Below are 13,059 nucleotides of genomic sequence, written 5' to 3' on the forward strand. Positions count from 1 at the left end.
AACCACTAAAGACTGGCTCCCAGGGGCCCTCTCGGAGGGGGCCAAAGAGCTTCACAGAGAGCCTCTTACATTCTCCTCACCCTTCTTAAAGGACATGCCCTGGGGAACATCAGGGCAATGCCCACAGCGTTGTGACTTGGTACTTGCTGGGACAGATGCACCAGGGACAGCCCTCTCCAAGTTTGCCTCTTCAAACAACTCACAGAGAAAAGGAGCCGGGGTTCCGCTGTTTCTCAAAACTGTATTTTCTTCCCCTGTAGGAATTGGAGCTGCAAATATTTTTCACTCAGCCAGGGGGTTTAGACTCATTGGGTTTGACTGCTGGAAATGGCTGAAGATGTCATCTGGGTTATCCCCTTTGCATGATATTTCATTGGCCTGGTTTGGCATCCTGGGAGCTCGAGACCTGTCTGAAACTGGAAATATCTCTCTGCGTTGGCATGGCTGTGTTTGGCTGCTCTGGGAGTCCCCTAAATAGAACCCGACTCCTTGGATAAATCCTGAAATTTATTTGTGTCATTTGTCCTCTTAACTTACCATGTTTAATTCACATTTCCTAAAAAAAAAAAAAAAAATAAGATGGTGCATTTAAAGAACTTAGCACCATGCCAGCCCATTGTAAATCCTCAATAAAATGCCAGCTATATTTTTTGTTCCTTGGGCTATTTTAATTCTTAGTTCTGGTCAGAGTCAAAACTAAACTAACCTTGTAAGTTTAAGCTTTGGAGGTAAAAAATAATAATAATAAAAACAAAAAGCAAAAAACAAAACAAAAATGAAAAAATCTATCTGCCATATGTTCAGATTTCTAATTGAAATATGTTTTTATGGTTTTTTAAAAGATTTTATTTAGGGGCTTTTGGGTGGCTCAGTGGGTTGGGCTTCTGCCTTTGGCTCACGTCATGATCTCAGGGTCCTCCGACCGAGCCCTGTATTGGGCTCTCTGCTCGCAGGGAGCCTGCTTCTCCCTCTCTCTCTCTCTCTCTGCCTGCCTCTCTATCTGCTTGTGATCTCTCTTTCAAATAAATTTTTAAAAGATTTTATTTATTTATTTGAAAGAGAGAGAGCATAAGCAGGGGGAGCAGCAAGGGAAAAGGAGACTCGCGGCTGAACAAGGACCCTGATGCAGGGCTCCAACCCAGGAACCCCAGAGCATGACCTGAGCCGAAGGCAGCCACTTAACTGACTCAACCACCCAGGAGCCCCTAAACTATGTTTTTATTTTTTTTTTTTTAAGAGTTTCTTTATTTCCTTGACAGAGATCACAAGTAGCAGAGAGGCGGGCAGGGGCAGGGCGCAGGGCGGGGGGCGGGGGGCGGGGGAGGGGGAAGCAGGCTCCCTGCTGAGCAGAAAGCCCGATGGGGGGCTCGATGGGGGGCTCGATGGGGGACTTGATCCCAGGACCCTGAGATCATGACCTAAGCCAAAGGTAGAGGCTTTAACCCACTGAGCCACCCAGGCGCCCCTGAACTATGTTTTTAAAGATTAACATTCAAGCACACCAGATGCACACCAGATGTTTCAAGCACATCAAAAATTAAGATTCTAGGGACACCTGAGTGGCTCATTCTGTTAAGCATCTGCCTTCAGCTCAGGTCATGATCCCAGGGTCCTGGGATCCAGTCCCACATTGGGCTCCCTGCTCAGCAGGAAGCCTGCTTCTCCCACTGCCTGCTGCTCCCCCTGCTTGTGTTCACTTGCACTCTCTTTCTCTGACAAATAAAATCTTAAAAAAAAAAAATCAAATTCTAGGCTGCTGGGTTGGAAATCACTTGGCATGAAAAGGGAAAAAGTCTTTCAGATTGTGCAGTCCGGCGCTCTGTGTTTTCTCCTGGGTTGCACTCACGCTGGGGAGAGGAATAGGGAGTGAGAAAAAGGAAGAGGAATGTTGGCGGATGGAAAACATTCCTCAACTAGAAGATGCTATTATTGCATCTTCAGACAGTTCTGTTCCTGGAGCAGGTACAGACCAAATGCCATTCTGGAAAAGCCTGAGCCCAAACTCATGTCTTCTAGTCACAACAATAACAAAACCCAACTCTGTGCAACTGGTGTGGGGAGCGGAGGAGGATGTGTTTATGTAACGTGTCGGTCCAGCGCCTCACAGTAGTCTCGCCGCTCCGCGCTTCTCGTGCCCCCTACTGGAGACAGAAAGCATGTTCAGAATTAAAGGGCCGTCCAAGTTCCCGTTTCCCTCCAACTCTCTACTTGGGGAACCTATGTGGCAGAGAGGGCGCAAAGTTCAGCTTTTACCCAGATAATGTCTTCCTCTCTCCTGAAATCCTCTCCTGCACGCTCCTGGATCCGGTGTCCAAAACGACTGCCAGAGACTATCTCTTGGTGCGAAGAAAAAGGACTGGCCAGACTAAAAAGGAGGGACTTTGGGGAAATGCAGGATTCCAGCCCGCGGCTGCGGCCCGGAGGAGATGATGTCACCGCTCCGGCAAAGAGAGGGCTGGGGGTGGGGCGGCCGAGGGGGAGCCCGCGCCGCGCCCGCAGCTGCCAAGGGAGCGTTCCCGGCCCACGTCAGGGGAAGTGTCGGGATAAATAGGGTCCCGCAATGGCCGAGGCCGGCTGCGCTCGGAGCTGCCGGGTCCGGGACTGGAGCTGCCCGGGCGGGTCCGCGCCCCGCAGGCTGAGGGCTGGCGCTGCTCGAGCTCGGTGCGCCGGACGCCGGATATCCCCCGCCGGCCCCCGCGGCCCCGCACCGCTACCGACGGCAGCGAGGGCGTAGAGCCTCTCCCGTGCCCCCGAAGGACTTCCTCCCCGGGGAAGGGAGGGCGACAGACTAGGGGGTTAGCAAGCCAGGGGCCCCTTATGCCTGTCGGGGCGGCGGCGCGCCGGGGCAGTGCCATGCTGCTCTCCGTCCTGGCGGCGCTGTGCCTGGGGCTGCGCCTGGCGCTCTGCGTGCGCGGCGCGCCCTGCGAGGCGGTGCGCATCCCCATGTGCCGGCACATGCCCTGGAACATCACGCGGATGCCCAACCACCTGCACCACAGCACGCAGGAGAATGCCATCCTGGCCATCGAGCAGTACGAGGAGCTGGTGGACGTGAACTGCAGCTCGGTGCTGCGCTTCTTCCTCTGCGCCATGTACGCGCCCATCTGCACGCTGGAGTTCCTGCACGACCCCATCAAGCCGTGCAAGTCGGTGTGCCAGCGCGCGCGCGACGACTGCGAGCCCCTCATGAAGATGTACAACCACAGCTGGCCCGAGAGCCTGGCCTGCGACGAGCTGCCCGTCTACGATCGCGGCGTGTGCATCTCACCGGAAGCCATCGTCACCGACCTCCCCGAGGGTGAGGCCGAAAGGAAGGACCGAGGGGGCAAGGGGCATTCTTGCTGCCTGAGAACCGGGCGCCCGGTTCTCCCGATGCCAGTGGGTGGGCAGTCAGTCAGTCCCCCGTCCCGCTTCCGAGGGTTGGAGGAGGTGGGAAGGGCTGGTGACCTGACTTTGGGGTAAAGTCTGGTTTCCCTAGGGGAATTTCGGGAACTGAAGAACACCACGTCCATAGACTGTGTGGGGGGGGGGGAGGTGTTTGTAGAGAGAACCATAGAGGGCATTGTCATTGACAGTGAGAGAACAGAGGCAGCAAACACGCGTATAGGTGGGGCATAGGATGGGTCTGGGCCGGAGTTAAGCACTTGGTGTGTATCCTTGAATCCTGCAAATGGTCCCACGGAAATTCTCCAGTTAGCGTTAGCTCTTGAAAACTCTTAAGGAAAAAAACAGTACCGGTCATCACTCCCCACCAGGAGTACCCTTTGTAAATTTAGTCGTTCTGAAAAATTGTGATGTCTGTTTCATGGTCAATGTCTGTGACCTCTTAGTTAACGGGATATCAACTTTTGCTTCCCCCCCCCTTTTTTTTATTTTGTCATTTTGCTGCTTTTCTAGGATGAAGGAGCAAGCTTAAATCCATTTCTTGAAATGAAATCTAAGAATATTTTCCATGCCTTTATCCCTGACAGAGGTTCCTGCACATTTAAAGATATTATGGTGTTGCCTTAGTGTAGTTTCTGAGGTTCTAGCTCAGAGTATTGCCCAACACATGAAGGAGAAGTAAAGTGAAGAGAAAATCCAAACTCCTCTCTAATTCAAAGCTTCAGGGAAAAAAAAATTATTGCTTACATTATGTAAATTATAGAAGGTTATGCTTTGGGGGGGGTTATTTAGCTGTGGACTGTTTCTGCACTGCAAAAGGAGAGGTGGTGATTTGGAAATATTCTGGATATTTTGATTAGGGTCAACTGTCAACTCGGAAAAACCAACATTTTAAAATGCATTTGGAAGGGAAGTTAGCTGTGTGTATCAGCCAAGTCAAATGGACGCACATTCACATCAGTTTGCTCGATGGGCAAAAAATCTAACTCAAAAGTCTTCTTTCCTAAGCCCAGGAATGTCTGTATGAAAGAGAGAGCTGAAAATCACATGCCACTTTTACAATGTAATATTATTCTTTTGTGATGCTATGCTAGTGTGTGTCTTCCAGATGGTTCTTTATTCCAGCTGGGTGAACAGGCTAAGTCACTGACCACACCCTTGCGGCTCTGTGTGTGTTTCAGATGTTAAGTGGATAGACATCACGCCAGACATGATGGTTCAGGAAAGGCCTCTGGACGTGGACTGTAAACGCCTAAGCCCTGGTGAGTTCTTTCTCCTTGAGGTTCCCTCTTTGTCTCCTCTCCAGAGTGGTTTTTGGGACACTTTTTCCAACTTCTTGTCTCTCTTTCATCTCCTTCAGACCGGTGCAAGTGCAAGAAGGTGAAGCCCACTCTGGCGACATATCTGAGCAAAAACTACAGCTACGGTAAGTCACTGACGCAGCCGTTCGCTTGGGGACTTGGCACGTTACAAGCCAGCCACAAAGATGATGACCAAGTGGTTCCATGGGTTCTCCATGGCACAAAGACAACTGTCAAGTGCCTTGCTCTTCTGGGTAAATTAAGAAAAACCAAAGTAGCTTACTCAGGGGGAACAGTGATGTGGGTCAGAGTGCAAATTTGCCATCAAGTTCCTACTTGTCTTGGGGAGATGGGCCAATCAGCCAGGCCAGCCCACCTGACCTGTTCTCTTCCTGAGGTTTCCTGAAGGATGGGTGCGTGATCCATGGGTTGCATTATCTGAGGCCCAAGGGCCCAGGAACTAAGACCCACCTATGTTTCTTTTTACTTATAAACACCTGTAAGTATTTAACATCTTAAAGGCATTGCGAGGAAATATGTACAAGTAATGACATAGTTTAAATGTCCTCTTCTCATGTGGTCTGTATATACAATGAAATATTATGCAGCCATCAGAAAGGATGAATACCCAACTTTTGCATCAACATGGACGGGACTGGAGGAGATTATGCTGAGTGAAATAAATCAAGCAGAGAAAGTCAATTATCATACGGTTTCACTTACTTGTGAAGCATAGAAATAACATGGAGGACATTAGGAGAAGGAAAGGAAAGGTGATTGGGGGAAGTTGGAAGGGGAGATGAAGGATGAGAGACTATTGACTCTGAGAAACAAACTGAGGATTTTGGAAGGGAGGGGGTGGGGGGATGGTTGACCCTGGTGGTGGGTATTAAGGAGGGCACGTATTGCATGGAGCACTGGGTGTGGTGCATAAACAGGGAATCTTGGAACACTGAAGAAAATAAAATAAAATTAAGAAGTTAAAAAATAGTCCTCTTACTGGAAAGAACAGTCAGCACGTTGTTCGATGAATCAGGCTATTTTTAATTTTTTAAGTAAATTTAATTCTATTATCATTTAAAAGTAAATTTAATTAAAAATAGGTTCCTTTTTAAAAAGATCTTATTTACTTATTTATTTGACAGAGAGAGAGAGAACACAAGCAGGGGAGTGGGAGAGGGAGAAACAGGTCTTCCATGGAGCAGGGAGCCCGATGCAGGACTCGATCCCAGGATCCTGGGATCATGACCTGAGCCGAAGGCAGATGCTTAACAACTGAGCCAACCAGTCTCCCCGCAAATAGGTTCTTTTAAAATATCTGTTTGGACTCCTTTATGTTCCTTTGCATCTCTTAAATTACTTCTGCTGAAATAACAGGAACTGTTTTGGCAAAAGGGTCATTTTATTTGTTAACTTTGTTTTCTGTAATTCAGACTGAAATTTTAAGTCGCGAACTTTATGCGATATATTATATGTGTAAATAGGAAGAGCATGGCCATATAAAAGTCTGAAAAAAATAACTCTTATTTGAATTGTAAGATTTGAGATTATACGCAGCCAATGTGGGTAACTCAACTGAACAAACAAACAAACAAAAAAGCAATGATCTTTTCCACTAGCTTTCATTATTGTTGTTTAAAACTGTTCTTTGTAGGTTTTGTCTTAATCTAATCTACTTTGTCCCTCATCTGACACGAACAAGCCCTCCTTACTAACCCGAGTTTCACTGTCTTGCTGTTCTCCCTGAACTACTTTGATGATGAAACCATTTTCTATTTAAGTCCTTTGGCTCCTTCATAAACCAGCTTTCTAGGACGGAATCCAAGACAGATCCATGCTAGGCTGATTACAATTCCGTGGAAGGCAGTAATAGCAAGGAACCAAAAGAGCCAGAATTTAAAGTTTGATCAGGGACAGTGATGTTAACAGCCATCTGTAATAAGAGTTAGACTTCCGCTCACCACAGACCTGGCTTTGACAATCAGCACAATTAAAGGATAGAGAGCGGTGATCTTCAGAGACTCCTTCCAGTTCAGAAATGTTATGACTTTAATAACTTCCTTTGGAAGAGAGGAAGTTCAAGCATCAGACTGATGGTTGTACCAGACAAACTTTCAAGTGGCTTCTGAGGGGCGCCTGGATGGCTCAGTCCGTTGAGCGTCCGACTCTTGATTTCTGCTCGGTCATGATCTCATGATCTTGGGCTCAGTGGGGAGTCTGCCTGAGATTCTCTCTCCTCTCTCTCTCTGTTGCTGCCCCTTCATGCTCTCTCTCTCTCTCTCTCTCTCTCTCATAATCCGTCTTTGAAAAAGCGGCTTCTGAACTCTCACACACATGATCTTCACTTTAGATCCTCACAAGGCAGAGGATCAACAAATATTCATTCCTGTGAGATTTTTATTCACATTCCTGACATGAATTTCCAGATATGACTTGAGCAAACAAACATACAAACAAACGAGACTAACTGTAAGATTTTAAGCCTGGAACAATGCATGAGAATCTCTATTCACGTCCTAGGTACAGCCTGATCTGAGCAGTCACCCCGCTGGAGGCAAAGCCCAGACGGAGCCCGCTGGTCCCTGCGCTCTTGCATCCTGCCGCGGGATCTGGGACTTGAAAGACAATGCAGACAGTGTGATTGTGTGGGCTCCTTGCCTGCGTCTGGGCAGCTTGGACATGACCATAATTACAGGAGGGATTCTTTAAGAGAGGCTCAGGAGTTGGCGCAAAGACACCATCCTTCTTTGTCTCCAAAGGCGCCATCAAACGCTTCTATCACTTTTCTTAAATTGCAGTCATTCACGCCAAGATAAAAGCTGTGCAGAGGAGTGGCTGTAACGAAGTGACCACCGTGGTGGACGTGAAAGAGATCTTCAAGTCCTCGTCCCCCATCCCACGAATGCAGGTCCCGCTCATCACAAATTCTTCCTGCCAGTGTCCTCACATCCTGCCCCACCAAGACGTTCTCATCATGTGTTACGAGTGGCGCTCCAGGTAGGCACGAAGGGGCAGAAGAAACTGCACACTACTTCTAGAAACGTGAATCTCGTTTAGCAGCGATGGTTTATTTAAAAAAAAAAAAAAAAGAGGGGGCAGGGGGGCACCCGTAGTTCTTTTTAAAAAGACAACCAAATAAATAAATAAATAAATCATTTTAATAGATGCCACTGTTGCCATATCGCATATCCTAAATATCATTGACTTCCTCATGGCATGAAGGAAAAATCGAAATAGGAGTATTTGAATGGAATCCTTAAAAATCAATTTTGGAATTCATTAAGCAACTTCAAAAATTTAGCAGAAAAATTTCTATGAGTTAAAACAGTTCTTCTCAAACCTTGAATCAATCTTAAGAGTGGCAAATCATGAATATTTCTTAAAAGCTCTTTAATAACTTACAGATCTAGTAACATTGGCCATTTGAGATAACAGGTCCACATTTTCCTTATATGCAATATAAATGTACAATATTTGTTTGATAAACCATTACACACACACCCACATACACAGTCAAACTCACACACACATATACACTTATCTCTAGCTGGAAGTGTGCCTCCCTACCTCTCTTTCCTTCACGTCTTTTTATATATTGGTACATTTCTTGTAATGGAAAATTCGAACTCTGCAGACCAGGTTCCAGGAAGGACCCCATAACCTGCTGCAGGCTATATCTCCAACAAAGTGACTCCTTTTTTATAGAACCTGTCTTCCCTTTGATTCCCTGTCATTAATGCTCATCGGTTTCCTCTGGATACAGCTATGGACTATCTCTCCAAGACCCCTTTTGAAACGGACCTCACTTGACTACTTCCTCAATCTGTACCTTATCAGTACTTGGGTACCCTCCTCACACCGCCTGTGCCACCTTGTGTTCTTGGCTTTAAAGCTGTTCTTGGCTCGATAGCTTGTCTCTCTAAAGAAGCTGAGTGAATGAGGGTTGACTGAATGTTTCTGGGCTCATCTCTTAACCAGGTGTTTGTATCTGCTGCAGGATGAGATGCCGTTCTGGGAACATTCTGGACCGCTCATCATTAAATCCTATTAGGACAGATGAATGGATTATAAATGAATTAAATAACCGCTTTCCTGTCATCCTTTCTATTTGCTTGTAGACTTAATGTAATTCTGATGAAAATACCAGTAAAAACACTTTTGAATGACTGGGAGTTATGTCTTCACAAATAATGCTGATGATCATTTGGAAGAACAAAACGGGCAAGGGCATGTAAAGGAAATGATTGAAAATACCTTTTGAAAGGAGACCTGCCTTAGGAGAAACAGAAAACTGGTACAAAGCTACACTTGCTAAAGCCATGTGGGGCAGGAGTACACATGTAGGTAAATAACACAGAGGAAGCAGACTTGAAACAGATTCTAATGCACGAAATAACTTATGAAGGAGATAAGGCAAATCAATTGGACATGAATATATTATTTAGTAAATGTTGCAAGTATTTTTATTTGGAAAACTAGTACCTATTTTCACTTTAAGCTGTACTATAAAATAAATTTCAAATGGATTAAAGAGATATTTTTAAAATGTAACTATAGAGGATAAAATTAGGTGAATAGATATGCAAAATCTGAATGACAAAGTACTTTGCAAACATGAAATTAATTAGAAGAAATTACAAGGGAAAAATGTCAATACATACTTTTGATGACATAATATCATGGACATACAAATCACCCAAAAAGGACAATAAATATTAAGAAAAATACTAGCAATAATTATGACAAAGGAATAGTAACCTTCCTCTATAAAGAGTTCATATTTAATACATTAAGACTACAATATATAAATAATGTGTACATAAATCTATACAGACAAGTTCCAGAAGAAATATAATTTGTAAATACATTTACCTCTTTAATTCTGCAATCCAAATTAAAAAATAATTGGAATGAAAGTTCAACCGTTCTGAAAACAGTTTGGCGCTGTGCATGGAAAGCTTTGGAAAAAGACAGTCTTTGACCCAATAATTCTACTTTCAGAAATCTGGCCTAAGGCAATAATAAGTCAGTGCACACACACACGCGCGCACACACACACATATACACATATATACATAAGGACATTCAACACAATGCTGGCAATAGTAGCTAAGCAAATGGAGGTTCAATAGCAGAGACAGGCCCAGTGTGTTATGCATATCATTGTTGAAATATTTTATGGTTATTAAAGCTGTATTTTTAAATTATTCTAATTATGTGAGAAAATGTGTAAATAGAATGGTAAAAATGTACAGTCTGATCTAAATATACAGTGTGATTCAAATATATGTATAGGTACAAGGAAGAATAAAAGGAAATGCTAGTAAAATATGAATGGTGGTTATGTGGATTGTAGAGTTAAGGGTTATAAAGAATTTTGTTTTTTTAAGGTTTTTTGTATTTTTCAACTTTTTCCTTTCATAATCAGAATTGCTCAAGATCAATTTCTTTTTCTCAGGATGATGCTTCTCGAAAACTGTTTAGTTGAAAAATGGAGAGATCAACTCAGTAAAAGATCCATAGTAAGTATAATTGGCAACACTGCAGAATGGGGTTAAGGGCATGTGAAGAAATTATCTAAGCTGGGGGATTCTTCACATTCTTCCATCTCCAGACTCAGGGGAGCCTGCAATAGCAGTGCTATTTATCTTTTGAATAAGTAAAGAGCACAGTTATTCTGACTTAGAAGTTGTAGCATAAACCTCTCTTCAGCCTCAAAGGGGATTTGGTTGCATTCAGTAGTGATCGACTGGTTATTTCCAGATTCAATTAGGTGGTTTTTAAAAAATTTTCTTTATGGTATTTCATTTAACTATTAGCAAAATCAGTCAGGTACTTGACCAGAATTAGCATCCAGAGGGCTTAAAACAGACATAGACACATAAGGGTGTGAATACGCAATTCTAAAATTCATGCTATCTCTGTACAAAGCATAATCTTTCCCTGTATTTAAGATATTTATAATGATGTTTGTCAAAATCAATTATCTACAAATTGTAATCATTTTGTAGCCAAATCCATGATTTTAGTGGTAACATATTAATTAATTAATTGAAATATTGGTAATTCAATTAAAGGGGTTAAAATAATTTTTTTGCCCAGAGGTATGAGATCACACCAGAACTAAAGAAATCAGGTCATTGGTTGGAAATGGTTAAAGCATCCCCTCTCCTGAAAATACGTTTAGATATATCTAGGAGAATTTGTGTTTTCAGGTTCGCAAAAGGTGTTAGAATGGCCTGTGGCCTCTCAGTTTGCAAGTGAAAAGGCTACATTAATACCGGCTTATGGAGAAGGTAGTTTGAACACAGCCTCTCCCACTCCGTGCATTTCGGAATAACATGACAGTCACATCTGAGTGAAAAACTCAGGAGCTGCTCAGAAGGGCACTTAGCCTTGACAGAAAATTCTAGCATGATCCAGTTTCCAAGACTACAGTAGAGTAGAAGCATCAGTGTAGAAAGCACTTCCACCATAAGGACCGGAGAGGAAAGCAAACTTTCAGGAATCCTAGCTCTTTGGGCCGTTCACTTTTGCAGCAAATATTCTAATATGCTTCCATGAGAATTTGAAGCACCGCATAACAGCAGATGTGATGAGCTGATTATTCCAGAACAGACTAGAATTGTGCCCTGGGAGGGTGGGGACCGTGTCTTTCCTTTCCCTGCATTTCTAGTGCCTCAGATGATACCCAGCCTGTGGTCTTGCTCAAACTCTTTGCTGAATGAAATATACTCTAACAAATCAGGGGCATTAGGTTATAATAAAAGGCATTGTCTATTCAAGTGGACTCACTTTTTCAGGTTTTCTTCCATGCTGCTGTTTAAATGAATAGTATTTCTTTATATTAAAAGCAGAAAGTCCTTTTCTGTCAAGGAAACAACTCTCCAGAAAGTCTCATCTCTCATCGGGTCTGGGTGGCTAACGCTTGAGTGGATGACTAGAGGTGGGATGGGCTTCTGTCTTCCTTTGGGTGGAGGAGAATTAGGTGAGCCCACCCATAAATGCACTAGGAGACCCCCTGGCCTTCCTGGTGGGGCTGGATAGACTTCTGCTCTCAGCCATGTCCCAGCCTCTTTAGAAGGCCTTGCTGGACAGGAATGTCACGTTGCAGGGCGATGGGACAAAAGTAGCATGGCCTGGGGACTTGGGCCCTGGGGTCAGACTGGTGAATTTGAATCCCAGCTCTGGCATTTGTCAGCTGTGTGGCGGCTGCAAAGGAGCTCTGCGCGCCTGTTTCCTGGTCATGACCATGGTGTCCACCTAGCAGGGCTGTTGGGAGTTTCCGTAAAATGAATGGGTATCAGGACTTTATCCCATCCTGAGTGCTTTTCAGATCCTCTGGTGTATGCTAAGTGCTCAGCAAGGCGGGGTGGCAATCTCGATCTCTGTTGTCATGACGCAGCTATTACAGGGAAAACAGTGGCATCAGTTCTGACATCCATTCAGCAGCATTACGCGGTGAGGTGTACATGATGGTCACGTTTGCACATTGTTTCCCAGCAGTGGGAAGAGAGGCTGCAGGAACAGCGCAGGACTGTTCAGGACAAGAAGCGAACAGCCGGGCGGACCAGTCGTAGCAACACCCCAAAACCAAAGGGAAAGCCGCCCGCTCCCAAACCGGCCACCCCCAAGAAGACCATTAAAGCTAGGAGTGCCCAAAAGAGAACAAACCCAAAAAGAGTGTGAGCCTTCTGCTTTCTGGAACTGCCTCCCAGGATGAGGCCAGGCACCGCCCAGCCTGGGGAAGGGCCTGCTCCCCTTGCCTTAACAACTGCAGCGCTCCCCATAGACACATCTTGCGGCATTTTTCTTAATGATCTGCTTCCATTTTTCTTTTCAAGCCACCAGAAACCGTAGTGGTAGGTATGTCCTTTGGTGTGGAAGGTATATGAAAGCTGAACGCGGGTGGACAAAGCTTCTCGCAGCATGCAGAGTGGCCTTCGCGGTGCCTACTCTGGGAGAGCTCTGTGTAGGGGAAAGACGCTTTGGTTCTTACATTCGACCTAATATGTGCATTGTAAAATAAATGCCATATCACAAACAAAATACCCATTTTTTTTTACAGTATGTTTTATTTCGTTTTGACTTGTGTTGTTAGAAGGTTCATGATATTTTAAGATGGGATTGGAAATACAATGATTCTAAGGAGGAAAGCAGAAGGAATGAATGTCCAAAAGAGCCTTATGTGTTTGCTGTTTGAGGAAGAATTTCATTTCATTGTGATGAAAGGGAATTTTTGAACAATCTAGAAAAGCAGAATGTGGAAAATTGTATTTTTTTTTTTACAAAGAATGCTTTTAGCTCATTTTTAGCCACCAACTTTGGAAACTAAAAAAATAATAATGATAACTAAGTCAATAAAAGGGAAAGG

The 13,059-nt window shown here is 44.5% G+C and overlaps 1 protein-coding gene across 1 annotated transcript; it reads left to right on the forward strand.

The window, feature by feature from the left end:
• The first annotated feature begins 2,775 nt into the window (after nucleotides 1-2,775).
• LOC111155290 (secreted frizzled related protein 4) lies at nucleotides 2,776-12,813 on the forward strand. The gene is made up of 6 exons (XM_022515430.1): nucleotides 2,776-3,298; nucleotides 4,566-4,646; nucleotides 4,745-4,810; nucleotides 7,484-7,682; nucleotides 10,144-10,207; nucleotides 12,189-12,813. The coding sequence occupies exons 1-6, from the start codon at nucleotides 2,818-2,820 to the stop codon at nucleotides 12,372-12,374; spliced, it is 1,077 nt and encodes a 358-aa protein (XP_022371138.1). The 5' UTR covers nucleotides 2,776-2,817; the 3' UTR covers nucleotides 12,375-12,813.
• Nucleotides 12,814-13,059: the final 246 nt, after the last annotated feature.

Source organism: Enhydra lutris, unplaced genomic scaffold, assembly GCF_002288905.1.
Source record: "Enhydra lutris kenyoni isolate GAN:26980312 unplaced genomic scaffold, ASM228890v2 scaffoldscaffold40, whole genome shotgun sequence".
NCBI lineage: Eukaryota > Metazoa > Chordata > Mammalia > Carnivora > Mustelidae > Enhydra > Enhydra lutris.